Source organism: Megascapheus bottae, chromosome X, assembly GCF_031878675.1.
Source record: "Megascapheus bottae isolate mThoBot1 chromosome X, mThoBot2.hap1, whole genome shotgun sequence".
Taxonomy (NCBI): Eukaryota; Metazoa; Chordata; class Mammalia; order Rodentia; family Geomyidae; genus Megascapheus; species Megascapheus bottae.
The window spans coordinates 34,715,004-34,734,624 of NC_143547.1; the positions used below are offsets into that span (position 1 = coordinate 34,715,004).

Genomic DNA, 19,621 nt, shown 5'->3' on the forward strand with positions numbered 1-19,621 from the left:
TTTCTTAAATGCTACAGTGTGAATACAGTTTATACATACGTATTTTTACATCCTTTTCCTCTCATTTTCTTAAGATGAGGTCTGTAGATGTGGTATTTCTAAATAAAGGCGGAATTATTTAAAATGTCCACTTGTATTTTTCTACTCCCCTGATTAAAACGCTTTACACTTTCAACTAGCATGAGAGTGCATTTTCTGGGCTCTAGGTCCACAAGCCTTATCATCATTGTTCATCTTTGCTAGTGTGATAAAGCGAAAGTAAAATCTCATTGTTTTAATAGGATTTTCTTTGATTGCTAGTGAGTTTAAACGCCCTTTTATATGCCTATTGGCCATTTGCACTTCTTTTGTAAAATGCATGCTCCTGCTCTGTCTTCTTCCCTTCCCCCATCGGGGGTGTTCCATGTCCCTTTTTGCTTTGTCAGAGCTCTTTACTATTCAATTTTCGTCTTTTACATGGGATCCTTTCAATCCACATTTTCATCCTTTCCCTGCCTAACATATTGCATATATATACATATACACACATATATATGTGTATATGTACGTATGTTTGTATGTATATTCTCCATTGGTTTTTCAATGCCTTGTTCAAAAAAAGAAAAAAGAAAAAGCTGCTTCCCGGTCCCCCGTTCTCCATCTCCCTCCCTTCCTCCCTCCTCCCTCCATTCTGCCTTCCTTCCCCTCCACACTCCCCCGCCTCCCTTTTCCTTGCCTCTCCTGTTTTCACTGATCATCTAATGTCCATTCCCTTCTCTCTCTTTGTTTGTCTCTCTCTCTCTCTCTCCCTCTTTTTTTTTTCTTTCCCCTTTCAGTCAGTGCAGAAGTTTTTAATTTCCACCGAGTCAAATCTATCCATCAGGGCCTGGCGCCGCGTCAGCAAAGTGGGGCGGGGAGGCGGGCGCGCAGGCAGCTGGGGGAGGGGCCTGGGCGGGGAGGAGCGGGCAGAGCGGCTGCGGGAGTTGCTGGGAGTGCGCGCGGTCAGATCACAAGGCGGCGGAGGAGAAGGCCCAGAGACCTGAGCTCCGAGACTTCAGCCCGTGCGGCCTACGCCGAAGCCCAGTCTCCATCCGAGGACCAGGGGGGAAAAAATCCCGCAGTCTCCATCACTGAGGTACTGTGCTCCGCGCTGCTCGCTCGGCCAGGCCCAGCCCCGCTGCAGCGGCGCCTCCTTCCTTCCTCTTTCCCTCGCTCTCTCTTCTCGCTCGCCAGCGCCTTCCCTGCCCGCCTGCGTCACCGCGGCCGCCATGGCTGAGAATGGCGAGAGCAGCGGCCCCCCGCGCCCCTCCCGCGGCCCAGCTCCGGCCCCAGGCTCGGCGGCTGCTGCTCCGGCCGAGCCTAAAATCATCAAAGTCACTGTGAAGACTCCCAAAGAGAAAGAGGAGTTCGCGGTGCCCGAGAACAGCTCGGTGCAGCAGTTTAAGGAAGCGATTTCGAAACGCTTCAAATCCCAAACCGATCAGCTCGTGCTGATTTTTGCCGGAAAGATCTTAAAAGATCAAGATACCTTGAGCCAGCATGGCATCCATGATGGACTGACCGTTCACCTTGTCATCAAAAGCCAGAACCGACCCCAGCAGGGCCAGTCCTCCACCACGCAGTCTAGCAGTGCGGCGGCAACTACTACTACCACCACGGCATCGACTCCCAGAAGTAACACCACACCTACTACCACAAATAGCAACCCGTTTGGGTTGGGGAGCCTGGGAGGACTTGCAGGCCTTAGCAGTCTGGGTTTGAGCACCGCCAACTTCTCTGAGCTTCAGAACCAGATGCAGCAGCAGCTCATGGCCAGCCCTGAGATGATGATCCAAATCATGGAAAATCCCTTTGTTCAGAGCATGCTTTCGAATCCGGATCTGATGAGGCAGCTCATTATGGCCAATCCACAGATGCAACAATTGATTCAGAGAAACCCAGAAATCAGTCATCTGCTCAACAACCCAGATATAATGAGGCAGACTCTCGAAATCGCCAGGAATCCAGCCATGATGCAAGAGATGATGAGAAATCAAGATCTGGCTCTCAGCAATCTCGAAAGCATCCCAGGTGGCTACAATGCTCTACGGCGCATGTACACTGACATTCAAGAACCGATGCTGAATGCTGCACAAGAGCAGTTTGGGGGTAACCCCTTTGCCTCGGTGGTGAGCAGTTCCTCCTCAGGAGAAGGTACTCAGCCTTCCCGCACGGAAAATCGCGATCCACTGCCCAACCCTTGGGCGCCACCGCCGGCTACTCAGAGTTCTACGACCACCAGCACCACTACAAGCAGTGGCAGTGTTTCTGGCAGCAGCTCCAGCAATACTAGCGGGAACACTGTGGCTGCAGCCAATTATGTGGCGAGCATCTTCAGTACCCCAGGAATGCAGAGCCTGCTGCAACAGATAACTGAAAATCCTCAGCTGATTCAGAATATGCTGTCCGCACCCTACATGCGAAGCATGATGCAGTCGCTGAGCCAGAATCCAGATCTGGCTGCACAGATGATGCTGAGTAGCCCACTGTTTACGGCCAATCCTCAGCTGCAGGAGCAGATGCGTCCCCAGCTCCCGGCTTTCCTGCAGCAGATGCAGAATCCAGACACACTGGCAGCCATGTCAAACCCGAGAGCAATGCAGGCTTTAATGCAGATCCAGCAGGGGCTACAGACATTAGCCACTGAAGCGCCTGGCCTCATTCCAAGCTTCACTCCAGGTGTGGGGGTGGGGGTGCTGGGAACGGCCATTGGCCCTGTAGGCCCAGTCACACCCATAGGTCCCATCGGTCCTATAGTTCCTTTTACCCCCATAGGCCCTATTGGGCCCATAGGACCCCCTATCCCCCCGGTGCCCCCTGTAAGCTCTCCTGGCACCACCGGCTCTGGCATCCCCACCGCGCCCACTGTGACCAGCTCTGCACCCAGTGAGACCACGACTCCAACATCTGAATCTGGACCCAGCCAGCAGTTCATTCAGCAAATGGTGCAGGCTTTGGCTGGAGCAAATCCTCCACAGCTGCCGAATCCAGAAGTCAGATTTCAGCAGCAACTGGAACAGCTCAACGCCATGGGGTTCTTAAACCGTGAAGCAAACTTGCAGGCCCTAATAGCAACAGGAGGCGACATCAATGCAGCCATTGAGAGGCTGCTGGGCTCCCAGCCATCGTAATTACATTTCTGTACCTTGGAAAAAATGTATCTTATTTTTGATAATGGCTCTTAAATCTTTAAACATACATACACACACATCTTGCTTTACTTTCATTTTGATTCTTTTAAATCTGTCTAGTTATAAATCTAATATGATGCATTTTAAGGTGGAGTCTTTCGCTCGATTCTTCCCTCCCCCTCCTTCCCTCCCGCCTCTTTCCCTCCCCCTCCTTCCCTCTCCCCTTCATTTTTCCCCCTCCTGCCCCTCCTTCTACTCGCCCCTCCCACCCACCCTCTCTCCCTTCCCGCCTGCCCTCTCCCCTCCCTCTTTGTTTCCTTCCTTCCTTCTTTTCCTTCTTTTGGTTTCCTTCCTTCTCTGTTTTGAATGGTGGGAATCAATGCTGTTTCACTCAAAAGGTGTTGCATGCAAACACTTCTCTTTATTCTGCATTTATTGTGATTTTTGGAAACAGGTTAACAGCCTTCACAGTTGGGTGAACAAGTTTTGTCCTACAGATGTCCAGTTTATTTGCATTTTAAACATTAGCCTATGATAGTAATTTAATGTAGAATGAAGATATTAAAAACAGAAGCAAATTATTTGAAGCTCTAATTTGTGGTACAATATTGCTTATTGTGACTTTGGCATGTATTTTTGCTAGCAAAATGCTGTAAGATTTATAACATTCATTGGTTGTTTTTGCTATTATTTGTACACAGTACAGTAAGCACAATTGGAACTGTACATCTAGAAGTATTACTGTAGAATCTGAGCAGAATATGTGTAACCCAAATAAGAGAGAACGTAAGAACTATTTCTGGATTTAGGTATGTGTCACAATTTTGTAGAATCTTACAGCATATTTGATAAATTTCTCAGTGAAAATGTTGGCTAGGCAAGTTCAGTTAAAATATAGTAGAAATGTTTATCCTGGTATCTCTTAAGTATACATTTAATTGTACAGAAAACTTAAACAGTGTAACATTGTGTCAACATTTGCAGATTTGACTGTATATGACCTTAACCTTTGTGCACCCTGAAGGATCAGTGTAGTAATGCCAGGAAAGTGCTTTTTACCTAAGAGTTCCTTCTCAGCTTCTCCCATAAAGAGACCCTAATATGCATTTTGAGTTGTAATTGGAAATGTAACTTTTACTGGAAGTGTCATGTGATGTTTGCATTACTTTAACTGCTATGTATAAAGGAAAGTGTATCTTTTGACTTTATCAGTTATTTCTCTTGTGCACAGGGAAAATGCATTAAAAATGACTAAAAAAAATAAAAAAATTAAAAATGGATAAATCTTTTCCTTTTTTGCCTTCTAATACTACAGTCATATTTAGGAATGTTAGGCCACCCTAAGAAAATATAGATATCCTTCAGTTCACCCTTAAACAGTTTCTTTGAAAGATTTTTGCCATATCTGAAAGCATTTTGATTTGGATTTGAGTATTCTAAAATTATTTTCCTCTAAAGGCTTATCTAATTTAGTTGATATTTTTCTTCTCCCCTTACATCTAAAATATACAAATTCATACTTTTTGTGTTTGAAATCTCTTTAGTTCCACTGAATATTACAGCCCTTCTATACCATCTGATGTGTGATTATTGAGTTAGAAATATTATTTGAGTTAGAAATATTATTTCACAGATATTATTTCATATCTGTTAGTGTGTGTCCTATTCCACACATATATAAAATTTTCTGACAATTCTGACATGTTTATTTTTGTCAGATGAGCATTGCAGTTTCTTCAAAATAGTTAATTGAGAATTTATTTGGGTTTGTTTTAAATTAAAATACAAGTAAGACCTATACACATATTGCTTTCCAGAAATGTTGCTTTATTTTTAAAACTTCCCATATCCATTAAGAGGTTTTTATTTAAGTCCTATATAATTTGTGACAGCTATATTTCTAGGTAATATACACATATAGAAATCACACTGATACTGCTTAGTGGGAACTCCCTTATGGTTATTTTGTGCAATATAGAAAATTTATTTTCAGAGATATTTAAATGAACAATTTATGGAAACATTAATTTTAGATAGTTGATTCTTGGTTTTTTTTGTAGTACTCAATCATATTAGTGATAAGTTATATGTTTTCTTTTTCAAAATTTCTAACATAGTTACTGACTGCATAGGCTAAATACATTTTCTAACAGTGCTAAATATTTTAACCAGAATATATCTACCGTAGCTGTTCTAAATGGAGTTATGAAAAACAAAGCCTCTTAGAGATAAACAAGTATATAAACTCTATATTCCAGTCCTTGTTAGATATTCATTGTATAGTAAATACTGGTTATTATATTTTTAGTAGTAAGATTTTGATATACATATATATACACACCTTTTTACATTTGGCCTATCAGGTTTCTCAGAACAATAACTTAGGCAATGGTGTTTTATTATTTCATTCCTATATGGTATAGAAACTTGTAAGAATCCTCCAAATATACTTCTACAATGAATTGAAGAACTTTCAAGATTTAATTTTAGAAATAAATACTAAAGCTAAAGGAATAGAAAATAGCAAGTCAATGGCCAAAAGAACGTGGATATTATATGAAGCCTGGCTCAGTCAATTTAGCAGATAAGTTTCATTAAATATTCAAGGTGCAGAACATTCCTTAGTTAGCTTTGCCAAATATTTAATTTTAATATATTTGATTTTTCTTCCTGAAAAGGTCAAAGATTTTATTAAGTCTTATTTTTCTGCTTTCTAATTTATTTGATTTTTAAAATAACTTTTTAGCCTCTTAAATTAGGTTTACCTGTTATTCCTGCTATCACTGTGCTATGATTTTTCACATTGCAGGTTCTTGTTATACTCTATTTAACTTAATTTAATTTTCATCTACTATTGGTACATGATTTATAGCATTATTTATTCACTATTGAATCAAAAGATATAAATCCTGATTTGCTTTCCCTTAACCACCAACAAGAGTGGAGTGACTGCTCATATCATTACTTACCCTCTAATTTTCCTGGGTTGTAGAAGTTTATATTACAGACTAAGCAATTCTACAAGATGTGGTGGTAGAGAGGGAATTAAGATTGGAGGCAATCATAGCAGGAAGATTTCGCCACCAGGATAACTTCACCACCTGAACATTTCACTTCTTTGCTCCTTTGTCCTCCAGTGCAGGTACGTGTTGTTATCATGTGTCCTTTCTCCACTTAGTGGGTGTAGTGGACAGTAGGGGGCAGAAATACAACACCAAAATACACCTTACTGGTTCACAAAAGGGGCCTCTTGCATCAGGTTAAAACCTAGTCATTTGAGAAACCATGATCAGGAGATACCGCTATATGGGTGTGGCAAACCTTGGCCTCTGAAAGAGGGCAACTTGCTTTAAAATTTTATTGATCTGGAGTGTCAAAATAGGAACAAAAGGAGAGAAATTGTTGTAAAGGCCTAGCCCAGAGATCAGGGTTGTAAGGTCAAAAGAAACATGTGAGGGACATCTCATGATCACAAAGGGTCTCTAGTTCAGATTTTTAATATTATCCTCAAATAATGTAGCTCCAGCCTGATTGTCGATGGCTTATACATATAATCCTAGCTACTCAGGAGGCTGAGTTCTGAACATTTCGGTTCCAAGCCACCTCAGGCAGGAAAGCCTGTGAGACTCTTATCTTCAGTTAATCAGTGAAAACCAGCAATGGTACTCTGCAAGTGCTGGAGTGTAACCTTAAGCAAAAGGAGCTCAGGGACAGCACCCAGGCCCAGAGTTCAAGCCTCAGGATAAGCATAAAATAATAATAATAATAATAATAATAATAACGATAAGAAGATGATGATGATGTAGCTCCAGCCAGAGTCAGACTTACCTGAAGACAATTCCTTTCTTTTTTTTTCCAGTCCTGGGACTTGAACTCAGGGCCTGGGCACTGAGTGTCCTTGGACACTTTTTGCTCAAGACTAGTGCTCTGCTACTTAAGCCACAGAACCACTTCCAGCCTTTTCTGAGTATGTGGTAACGAGGAATCAAATCCAGGGCTTCATGCATGCTAGGTGAGCACTCTAATACTGGGCTATGCTCCCAGTCCTGACGACAATTTTTTAAACTCCTTCAACATAACTGTAAATGGAAAAGTATAGATTCTGGTGAGGCTAACATTTCTAATTGGGTATTATTTTATTTGTAATATATATGGAGGCTTCAATGCAATAGATACCATTCAGTTTTCTCCTACCTTCTGAGTGTTTCTCATCCTAGAATCTTCTATTGCTTTCACACCTCCCCAGTTCTTGTAAAATAAAAAAAAATATATTTATTTTACAATTGGGTTTCTGCCATGATTTTCCTCATATGTCAGGATATCACATAACTTCCTCAAGTTGGTAATATTTAACATGGCTGCACCAATAGTATGTATTTGAGAAGTTACTTGAAAGTTTTGCTCTTGTTATTTCTACAGGTTTTGCTCCAGTTTTTGTCTCCCAGTTGATTTGTGGGAGGAAAAGCAAATATTCTTCCCCAAAATCAATTAAGAGATTTGAGGGGAAAACAATTTAGTAAATGTAGAAAATAGAATCACAATTTGGCAGATATCAAACAAGCCAAACCAAAGAGCTTATTTTACCAAGTAATGGGCATGTTGGCCTAGGCTTCAGACATTTTGAGGATAGATGAAAATTCTTGGCTAAAGTGGCTTTAAACTTAAAACTGAGCAGTTTAGAAAAAAAAAGATATTTTTTTCTGAAAATACAAGGACAAGATTATTGATCAAATGACTTTGAGTTGTGGCATAGAGCTCTAGCTATACTCAGCTTTTTGAGTATAGAATGGGAATCAAAATCCAACCTTAGAACTACTTGGCCTAATATGACCTTACAAACCTAATTTCAGAGAAACTTCTGTAAGTCACTATTAAAGCATGATAGAGGAAAATTGTTTTCCTCTAACATGGATTTTATGACTGTCCTGTTACAATAAATTTCTCTCAGATTGGGATAGCTATAACCATTAACATAGTCCCTGTTATGTTCAATTATCGTAACTTTATAAGATGGCACTGCTATTATCGTCTCCAGTTTATAGGTATGAAAATAAGCTAACTGTCATTAAATAATTTCCACAAGGTCACACTGCTACTAAGTGGCAGAGTCAATATTTAAACCCAGTTCTGAGATTTCAGTGTGTTAACCGGTATACCATGCACCCCCTCTAATTCTACTAAGCTATGCTGGTCTATTTATTAATCGATCAGACTTTGTAATTTATATACTAATAGGCAGGATGTTGTTCAGGTAGTATATTATCACCTGTTAAATAATTACATTTTTGCTGCTATTCAAAAATATTCATGTAAAAATCAGTTTTGTCACAGATTAATAACTGAAATTTAGAGGTTTGCTTTGCTGGCTTTCAAGTTATGACTAGTCTTTAAAACTTCTCTTTAATACATCTGTCCATGATGGCCTAATACTCATGGTATGTCTCTAAATTGGCAATCACTTGGGCCATTTGTGCTTCAGCTGTTCGGGAGGATGTTTGCTGCCTTCCAGAGACCTAACCACTGAGGCAGTAAACATTGAGTAGTCCACTTAGGCATTTGACAGTCCCTAAAAGTATCCTTGAAAATAAAATGGAGTAACAAAGTTTGATGATAATGGCTGAATAGCATAAGAATTTGTTATTTGGACTGATGAGTGTTCATCAGTATACTTGTCAACATGAACAGAGTGTCTATCCCATTGCAAAAAAAATATAGAAGTAGATGGCAGAATAAATGTGTTGAACATTAGTTCATTAGTAAAATCCTCAAAGTCCTTAGAAGCTGAGTAGGAAATCTAAATCTAACAGGAATAAATTGCCTAGAATGAACTATGAATTGCTATATGTATTTCAAAAATTCAGTTACCACGCATTGTCTGCTATGTGGCTTAACAATAACATCTATGCAGATGATGTTGGTTCCAATTCACTTAGTGATCAACAGGAGTTAGCAAAGTGAGGTTACGGGTCATCGAGTTATAATGAAATTTTAAGCTTCATTAACAGGTGTAGTACCTGGAACAAATAAGGAATATTTGGTTCTGTATTTGATAGTTTTATGTTGGAAGACTGGATCATATCAGAGTGTAATAATTAAGATGGACACAGACTTCTGGAAAATGACCAGAATGAAGACTTAGTTATAAGCAGATGCAGAGCAATTTTTCAAAAGGTCAAGAATGCTTTTAGTCTAAAGAAGAATTGGGATATTTTCAAGTAATTGAAGACCTAGGTGGCAAAAGAGCATTGACATGTACTTCGAGTACCTCCAGAAGGCAGATTAATGTAGATGATTTTGGCTTGACTATCAGGAACTTTCTAGCAATTAATTGAAGCTACTTTTCCCTCTGTCCTCAGGTATTTAAGCAGAAGATCACTTTGTAGAAATGTTCCAGAAGATGTTATGCACCAGGTAGAACTTGGCATTTGAAAACCTCCAAGGTTCTTTGTAAAGCCTCTCATTGAAGTTGCAAGGTGTGAATGAAATCATGGTACATACACTTACATCCTGTATTTCATAGTTGAGTAAAAAGCAAGCTCAGAAGTAGACTGCACACCTTTATTGATATATACAATCAAAGTAAATGTATTGGACATATTAGATTTTAATGCTGTACCTAGGAAAAGGATCCTAAGTTGCAGATCTTAAAATGTCATGAAGTACTGAGAGCATGGTCCTGAGGAAAGAGTAGGTGTGCTTACGTTAAAGGATTTTGGTTGAGGAGGGGACAAAGGTTCTCTGATATTTTTTTCTCTTCATTGTACTCTTGTACCTTTAGGTTTACAGTGTGAGAGTAAGATGAAACTGATTAAAGAATGTAATGTGATAGCAAAGGCCATGTTGTATGTGTGTGTGTGCGTGCACGCATGTGTGTGCTCGCGTGCATGCATGTGTTTTTGCAAGTCCTGGGGCTTGAACTCAGGGTCTGGGTACTGTCCTTGAGCTTTCTCAAGGCTAGTGCTCTACCACTGGAGCTATAGCACTAATTCTGGCTTTTTCTGCATATGTGATACAGAGGAATTGAACCCAGGTCTTCATGCATGCTAGGCAATTACTCTACCATTAGGCCACACTTCTAGGTCAGAGGGTATGTTTTTGTGTGTGCTAATACTCAGGCTTGAATTCAGGGACTGGATAATGTCCTTTAGGTTTTTTTTTGCTCTACCTCTTTTTTTAAACTTTATTGTTGGGATAATGTATAGAAGGATTACAGTTACATTCATCAGGTAATAGGTGTATTACTTCTAGCAAACTGATATACCTTCTCATGTTTTTGTCCCTGCTTCGCTCCCCCCACCCTCTCCCAATCATCTTGTTTTCCTCCCTTCCCTTCCCTATTTCAAATAAACACATAAACATATATTCACTATACCAGGTAATAAAGTCAGATATAGTAACACCGTGAGATTAATCCTAAGGGCAAAAAAAGAGAAAAGAAATAACATAGTATATGAAGAACAACAATCACACAAGATTAACCTCTTGTTTCCATACCCTAGAGTTCATTTCATTTCGACTCATCCTATATGACCTTATGTGTATAGCTTTTAAGCTATTGTAATCCTCTGCTAGGAGAGACCTAGATGTGTACTAATTTTTTTTTTGCCAGTCCTGGGCTTGAGCTCAGGGCCTGAGCACTGTCCTTGGATTTTCTCAAGGCTAGAACTCTACCCCTTGAGCCTCAGCACCACTTCTGGCTTTTTTCTATGTATGTGGTACCAAGGAATCGAACCCGGGTCTTCATGCATGCTAGGCAAGCACTTTAACCACTAGGCCAAACTCCCGGCCCGTGTACTAATTATTACAAGTGAGGGAAACCACTGAGCCTATGTTCCTTTGGGTCTGGCTTAATTCACTTGATATGATTTTTCCAAGTCTTTCCATTTCCTTATGAATGGGGCGATGTTATTCTTTCTTTCTGATGGTAGCATAGAATTCCACTGTGTATAAATACCACATCTTCTTGATCCATTCATCTACTGAGGGGCATCGGGGTTGATTCCATATCTTTGCTATGGTAAATAATGCTGCAATGAATATCTCTTGAGATACATCTTCACTTCTGGCATTTTGGGGGTTAATTGGAGAGAACAGTCTCACTGATATTCCGCCTTGGACTGCTGAATAACTCCATCCTGAGATTTCAGTAGGACTGTAAGTGTGAGGAACTGGTGCCTGGTTAGAAGCCATTTTTTGAAGGGGAGGAATATTTTATTTTCCCTTAACATTTATGATGTGAGCCCATCATAGCGGGGGTGGGGGGTTATGGAAACATAGTGGGGCAGCAAATGTCAAATTTTGGTGAAGGCTATTTCTTACTGTTTGACATATAAACCCTAAAAGTGATCTGTTTAGAAAATGCTGTAAAATTTATGCTTTTCTTTATATTATGTAGAAATGGGTATCATTATCTTAAGATGTTAAGTAATTTATGTTCTTTGTAATTTGACCTAGGATTCTGAGGTCCTGGGAGAAGAGGCATCCTTGTACCACTGACAGGCTGAAATACACATCAAAAATCCATATTTGGGGAATGTGAGTTCAATCAGAATTATGCATGTCTGTGTATGTGTGTGTGCATGTGTACAACTTTGGTTTTGATAGCTAATTCAGGGTTCCCTCCATACAGTTTTACATTGAGGAAGTACCTTCATATATTTGCCCTGTAAATATTGGCTTTCTACATGAACCTTGAACTAAGTGAACCAACCACATGTCATATGATCAGAGGCCATAGAGAGATTATTTACCTTTTTCCTTCATTTAGACACTTGCTTACATCTCTGGGTATGTTCCTATATCTAAATGGCTTCAACTATTTTTGACTTGTTTTTAAATAAAATTTGAGTTTGGCTAGTTTTAGCTCTACGCAAAATTTTTAAGCCAGTTCTCATATATACCTTGTACTATTTTCTCCCTGTTGTATGGTGTATTTGCTACAAAAAAGCATCAATATTTTATGAAGTATGTATTTCCTACCTAATTCCTTGGTTTCTCCTAAAATATCATTTTTTCTGCTCATGCAAACAATCCAAATGACATTTATGTTTAGACATCATATCTCCTTATACTCTTACTATGACATCATTTCAGACTTGTCTGTTTTTTGATATTGACGGAATTGAGAAGTACCTGTACTTTGTGTGTGATGTCCTCAATTAGAAGATATTTGGTATTTGTTCTCACAATTAAACTGAGGATATGGATCTTTTTTTTTTGCCAGTATGGAGACTTGAAATCAGGGTCTGAGCATTGTCGTAGGGCTTTCCTCAAGGCTAGCATGCCACCACTTGAACCACATCACCATTTCTGGCTTTTTCTGTGAATGTGGTACTGAGGAATCGAACCCAGGTCTTCATGCATGATGGGCAAGCACTCTACTACTAGGAAACGCTCCCTGTCTGGATATGGATCTTTTAAAGCCAGATCACAGAGGTAGAATTCTATTTTCATTTTTTTGCCAGTCCTGGGGCTTGAACTCAGGGCCTGAGTACTGTCCTTGGGCTTTTTCAAGGCTAGAGTTCTACCACTTGAGCCACAGCACCACTTGTGGCTTTTTCTGTGTATGTGGTACTGAGGAATGGAACCTGGGTCTTCGTGCATGCTAGGCAAGCACTCTACCACTAGGCCAAGATCCTGGCCCTAAAATTCCAATTTTATCGTATCATATCAAGCATCAATATGGCATTACTGATATTGATATTGATCACTTACCTGGAGTTCATATCTTTTGGATTTTGTGTGTATGTGTGTGTATGTACACACATGTGTGCACACGTGCCAATCCTCAGGCTTGAACACAGGGTCTGCACATTGTCCCTGAGCTTATTTTGTGCAAGGCTAGCACTCTAGCACTTGAGCCACAGCACCACTTCTGGCTTTTTCTGAATAGTTTATTGGAGAGAACAGTGTCATGGACTTTTCTTCATAGGCTGTCTTTGAACTGTGATCCTCAGATCTCAACATCCTGAGTAGTGTGGATTATAGGCATGAATCACATGCGCCTGGCCAGGTGAGTTTTGGGAAGTTTTGTTTGGTTTGGGTTTGTTTTTTTTTTGGTGCCACTATTGGGGCATGAACTCAGGGCCTTGCATTCTCACTTGACTCTTTTGCTAAGTGCTCTAATACTTGAGTTATTCCTCTAGTTTGGGCTTTTAATTGTAGGTAAGAATCTCCAGAATTTGTCTACTGCATGGTTTCAAATCTTGATCCTCATAATTCAGCATCCTAAGTTGCAAGGATTATAGGCATGAATCACCTGAGTCCAGAGACAGTATTGGTTTTATACTACATTTTTTTTTGCCAGTCCTGGGCTTGGGCTCAGGGCCTGAGCACTGTCCTTGTGCTTCCTCAAGGCTAGAGCTCTACCACTTGAGCCACAGCATGCTTTTTTCTTGGTACCGAGGTATTGAACCTGGTTCTTTGTGCATGCTAGGCAAGCACTATACTACTAGGCCAAACTCATGGCCCCTAGTTTTATACTCTTAAAGTTACTCACTTTCCCTCCTTCCATTTCTGTACTTTCTTTTTATTGGCTTACACTAATTATCCAGAGGAGGATTCCATTGTTTCATTTTTACACATGTTTACAATATATTCCAATTAATCTCACTCTATCACTGTTCCTTTCTCAACTTACAGTTTTTCTGATGGTACTTTCTATGTGCAATCCATACTTGGTTGGAAAATTGTGCACCATTTCCTTGAAATTAGAGTATCTACATACAGAATTTTGAATGGGAGATTTGTCTTCTTGCCAACATTTATTTATGTAATAATGTATTTGTATCAGTATGGACTCCGGATTATTTATCTTACGCTTTGGGTTATAACACATTTCAATGATTTCTTCCTCAGTATTTCCACCTGTGGCCATGACTTTTGAGTTTGACTTCGAAAACCTTTTGAGTCATCTGTGTCACTTTCTTGCTTGTTTGTTTGCTTTCTTTCTTTGCTGGTCCTAGGGCTAGAACACTGGGCCTGGGAGTTATTTGTGAGTATCTTATGTTCAAAGCTAACACTACTATTTCAACCACAGTGCCACTTTCTGTAATTAGTTGGAAATAAGACTCTCACAGACTTTCTTGTTTGGTCTGTCTCTGAACCATGATTCTCAGATCTCAACTTCTCAAGTAGCTAAGATTATGGGTGTAAGCCACTGAAATCTGGCCATCTATCATTTTTAAAAATTAGTTTCATACTTACTAGCACCATTAATTTTTCTAGAATCATTTTGAATATTTCCTTTCTCTTAGAATCTCTGGTTTCATTTTGAAGATATTTGCAAGCTGTGCATTTGTAATTCCTAACTAGAGTCCCAGCTATTTTTAAGAGGCTGAGATCTGAGGATTGTGGTTCAAAGCCAGCCTTAGCAGGAAAGATCATGGGACTCTTTATCTCCAATTACCAATAAGAAAAGCTGGAAGTACAGCTGTGGCTCAAGTGGCAGAGTGCCAGCCATGAGCACAAAAGCACAAACCCCATGAGTGGCATAAGAAATTATATTAGAGGGCCGGGAGTTTGGCCTAGTGGTTAAAGTGCTTGCCTAGCATGCATGAAGACCCGGGTTCGATTCCTCGGTACCACATACATAGAAAAAAGCCGGAAGTGGTGCTCAGGCTCAAGTGGTAGAGCTCTAGCCTTGAGAAAGTCCAAGGACAGTACTCAGGCCCTGAGCTCAAGCCCAGGACTGGCAAAAAAAAAGAAATTATATTAGAAATGAACATCTGAATTTTAGGCTTGTTTGTTGTTACTGGGATTTAATTGATTCCGGACTTTCTAAGCAAACACATCAAAGCATATATGTGCTGAGTGTGGTGGCTCACGCCTATAATCATAGCTACTCAGGAGGCTAAGATCTGAGGATCTCAGGTCAAGGCCAGCACAGCACGGAAGACCAAAAGACTGAGAGATTCTTATCTCCAACGAACCACTAGAAAAATGGAAGTGGTGCTGTGACTCAAGAAGTAGGGTGGTTGCCTTTCTATAAACAGCTCTTCTATATATAATCACCTGCATCTTTTATAAGCCAAATGTGATCTTATTGCTATTCCAAGAATAATTTGTTACTCCCAGAACAATTAGTGGCTGGTCATCAGTGGATGACGCCTGCAGTCCTAGTTACATAGGAAGCTGAGGTCTGAGGATTGTGGTTTGAAGCCAATCCAAGAAGAAAAACCCCTAAGGGCCTGATTTCCAGTTATCCACCAAAAAGCAAGAAGTAGAATTGTGGCTCAAGTGGTAGAGCACCAGCCTTGATGGAAAAAACTAAGGGACAGCACCCAGGCCCTGAGTTTCTGCCCATCATAATATACACACATACGCACACACATACACACACCAATTAATAATCCACGTGGATCATGCAAATCATCTTTCAGTACTTACCTGTAAACTTCTATCAAAACAGTGAGAAACCATGTTCTATCCTGAATAGCAATATAAGACCTGATAATCTGTACCTTCCCCAGGGAAATAACTTCATCAAATAAAGTATAGTGTTTATGTATGGTTGGTTTACCCTTAGCTTTACAGATGCCATTTGTTTCCCATATTATATGAAAATGCACTTTTTATGCACTGTCGTGAAATTTTCATATACTTCAATATGTTCTTTCACATTGTATATTTCATCTCTAAAATCTCTAATTTTCCTAAATGATTGTTGAAAAGATTATTATATGCATGAAGATTTGTGCCCTTGAACTCACACCTGCTATCCTAGTTTCACAGGAGACTGTAATCTGAGAATCCTGGTGCAAAGCCAGTCTGGGCAGAAAAGTTCATGAGACTTAACTCCAATTAACCAACAAAAGCTTGATGTGGAAGTATAGCTCAAATGGCAGAGTATCAGCCTTGAGCAAAATACTAAGTAAGAGCATGAGGTCCTGTGTTCAAGCCCCAATACAAACACACACACACACACACACACACACACACACACACACACACACACACACACAATTCTCTCTCTCTCTCTCTCTCTCTCATTTTGACAAATGATTAATATGTATTTACCATTTCTGTATCATATACTTCCCTAAAACCTCTTCTGTACTTCACTTTATTCAACAATCTGAACCTCTTGAAATAGCCAACGTTTTCCTTTTTCTTTTTTAAATTTTTTAAAAAGAATGTATTAATATTGATTTTTACATCATATTTCAAACGACATATTTAACAAACAAATATTCAAGAAGGGAATCTCTATATACAATCACTGGAACTTAGATTTTAGAACATAATTGCAATTAGGTTGAGGGTTAGGCATAGATACATATTAATCTATGTAATAAAACTTTATGTCTATAGAGTCATAGGTTTTTATGTCTATGTGGTTGGGTTTATATTTCCAATACCATGTCCATAGCATCTGGTACACAAATATTGAGTCCTCTCTCTTGTACTGTTTGGATCTAATAGCCACATGTGAAGCATACCATGTGCCTTTTGTTCCTTAGGTCTTGACTTGTCTCAATCAACATGATTTGCTCTAGATTCATCCACTTCCCTGTGAATGCCATCATTTTATCTTGTCTCTGGGCTATGTAGAATTCCATTGTATAGCTCCAGTGACACAATTGGTTAAAGCGCGGTACTTATAAGAATTCCATTTTATATATATATATATATATATATCACATCACATTTTTTGTATCCATTCATATGCAGTAGGGCATCTGGATTGTTTCCATCGTCTGGCTATTGTGAATAATGCAGAGATGAACATAGCTGAGCAGGTTCATATCCTGGGTTATGATGTTTAGGATAGATGCTCAGGTGTGGTATGGCTGGATAGTAAGGATGGTCAATTTTCAGTTCTTTGAGAAACCTCCACACTGCTTTCCAGAGTGGCTAAAACTTGCTTACAATCCCACCAGCAGTGCAGTAGGGTTCCATTTATTCCACAGCCCCACCAGCATCTGTCATTGTCTGAGTTAAGAAGCTTGGCCATTCTTGTTGGGGTTGTTTTTATTTGCATTTCCTTTATGATCATGAATGATGAGCATTTTCTCATATGCTTTTCTGCTATTTTAACCTCTTCTTTGATAGGTCTCTGTTTAGTTCCCTTGCCCATTTAGTGATTGTTTTGTTGGGTTTCAGGGGAATTAGTTTCTTGAGTTCCCTGTAGATACTGGATATTAAGCATTTGTCTGATGTATTATTGGTAAATATATTTTTCCAGTTGGTTGGCTGTCTTTCTACTTTATTAGCTGTGCTTTTATCTGTGCAGAAACTTTTTATTTTCATGTACTTCCCTAAAACCTCTTCTGTACTTAACTTATTCAACAATCTGAACCTCTTGAAATAGCTAACTATTTCCTTTTTTTTTAAAACAAACAAACAAAGGAACAACAACAAAAAAAAAACCCCTCTGGGCCTGGGAGCTGTCCCTGAGTTATTCAGCTCAAGACTAGCACTCTATCACATTGAGCCACAGTGCCACTTCCACTTCCAGTTTCCTGGTGGTTAATTGGAGATAAAATTTCCAAGGTTTTGGGGCCGGGAGTTTGGCCTAGTGGTAGAGTGTTGCCTTGCATGCATGAAGACCTGGGTTCGATTCCTCGGTACCATATACATAGAAAAAAAGCTGGAAGTGGTGCTGAGGCTCAAGTGGTAGAGCTCTAGCCTTGAAAGTCCAAGGACAGTGTTAAGGCTCTGAGTTCAAGCCCAGGACCCCAGGACTGGCAAAAAAAAAGAGTCTCAAGGACTTTTGTGTCTGGGTTGGTTTTGAACCATGATCCTCAGATCTTAGCCTCCTAAGTAGCTAGGATTACAAGTGTGAGCCACCCACTCCCACCTATAACCAAACGTTTTTTTGTGGGTCATGGGGCTTGAATTTTGACCCTTGGCATGGTCCTTGAGCTCTTCAGCTCAAGGCTACTGCTCTACCCCTTGAGCTATAGGCCCACTTCCCATTTTCTAGTGATTAATTGGAGATGAGTCTCACATTCTTTAGTGCCCAAGCTGGCTTTGAACTCAGCCTTGTGAATGGCTAGGATTACAGGCATGAGCCACGTTCCCAGATTATAACCAAACTTTTTATTGTCACTAGGATTTAGCTTTTTCCAGAAGGTTATGTAATTAGAATCATGCAGTTATATCAAGTCTTCTGAGTGGCTTCTTTCAATTAGCAATTTGCATTTTAGAGTCATTCATGTCTTTTTGTGGTTCATATACATTTCTTTTTAATCACTAAATAGCATTTCTTTTCATTAGCAAATTCCAGCTTATCATTTGCCCAATGAAAGACACCACTTGTAGTTTATGTTGATCATGTACAAAATGAATGTTACCTATATAAGTTGCCTCTTTGATTTGATTTGGTATTTTCCAAATTCTTGCTTACTATTTAACTAAAAAAATTGTTTAGCTGGGTGCTGGCTCACACCTGTAATCCTAGCTTCTTAGGAGGCTGAGATTTGAGGATCATAGTTCAAAGCCAGCCAAGGCAAGAAAGTCCGTGAGACCTTTGTCTCTAATTTAATATAACAAACAAACAAAACAAAACACCCAGGAATGGAGCCATGTCTGAAATAAGATCACTAGTTTTGTACAAAAAAAGCTCATAAAATGCTCAGGCCCTGGGTTCAAGCCCCAGAACCAGAGTACACATACAGACAGAATTGTTTAGTCCTATTTTGGGGTCTAATGCCTATCATTCTAGCTGCTCAGGAGGCTTAGATCTGGAGGACTGGTGGTAAATGCCTATTGAGTAGAAAAACTTGAAACACCATCTATAAAATAACCAGTGAAAGCCAGTCTAGAAGTATGGCTCAAATAGAGTAGAGAGTCAACCAGGCAAACAAGAAGCCCTGAATTCAAACCCCAATACTGGTGAAAAAGAAATAATATATACGCGTAAGGTAAATTTCAAATACAAAATATACTGAAGAAAAAAATACTTACCATTTCAAATTTGTAGTCTGCACAGTTTTATGTATTTTTATTTCTTTTAAGTACTGGAATTTGAATTTAGAGTCTCACTTTTGCTGGATAGATACTCAGTCATTTGATTTATATAGAATTTTTAAATAGGTTCACATATGGGCCAGGAGTTTGGCCTAGTGGTAGAGTGCTTGCCTAGCATGCACCAAGCCCTGGGTCCAATTCCTCGGTACCACATACACAGAAAAAGCCAGAAGTGACACTGTGACTCAAGTGGTAGAGCACTAGTCTTGAAAAGTTCAAGGACAGTACCCAGGCACTGAGTTCAAGCTCCAGGACTGTCAAAAATAAAGGTCACATATTTAAAATATTAAATAGATAATACCTGTTTGCCCTCTAGAAAGGCTATAGCCATTTAGAATCTTATTATAATATAATGTAAACTTTCCCTTTCTTCTTGTATTTTGTTAGTTCCCACCTGTGACATTTAGTATATAAGTTATTGTATCTTTTTTATTTTGCATACATAGATGACACACAATATTAACATTCTTTGGTTTTTAATGGCCAGTTGTTTCTTCTTA

General features: G+C 39.6%; 1 protein-coding gene across 1 annotated transcript; it reads left to right on the forward strand.

Moving 5' to 3' along the window:
* Nucleotides 1-955: 955 nt before the first annotated feature.
* On the forward strand, nucleotides 956-4,422 carry Ubqln2 (ubiquilin 2). The gene has a single exon (XM_090325601.1). It carries the CDS (start codon nucleotides 1,248-1,250, stop codon nucleotides 3,147-3,149), a length of 1,902 nt encoding a protein of 633 aa, XP_090181727.1. The 5' UTR covers nucleotides 956-1,247; the 3' UTR covers nucleotides 3,150-4,422.
* The last annotated feature ends 15,199 nt before the right edge of the window (nucleotides 4,423-19,621 follow it).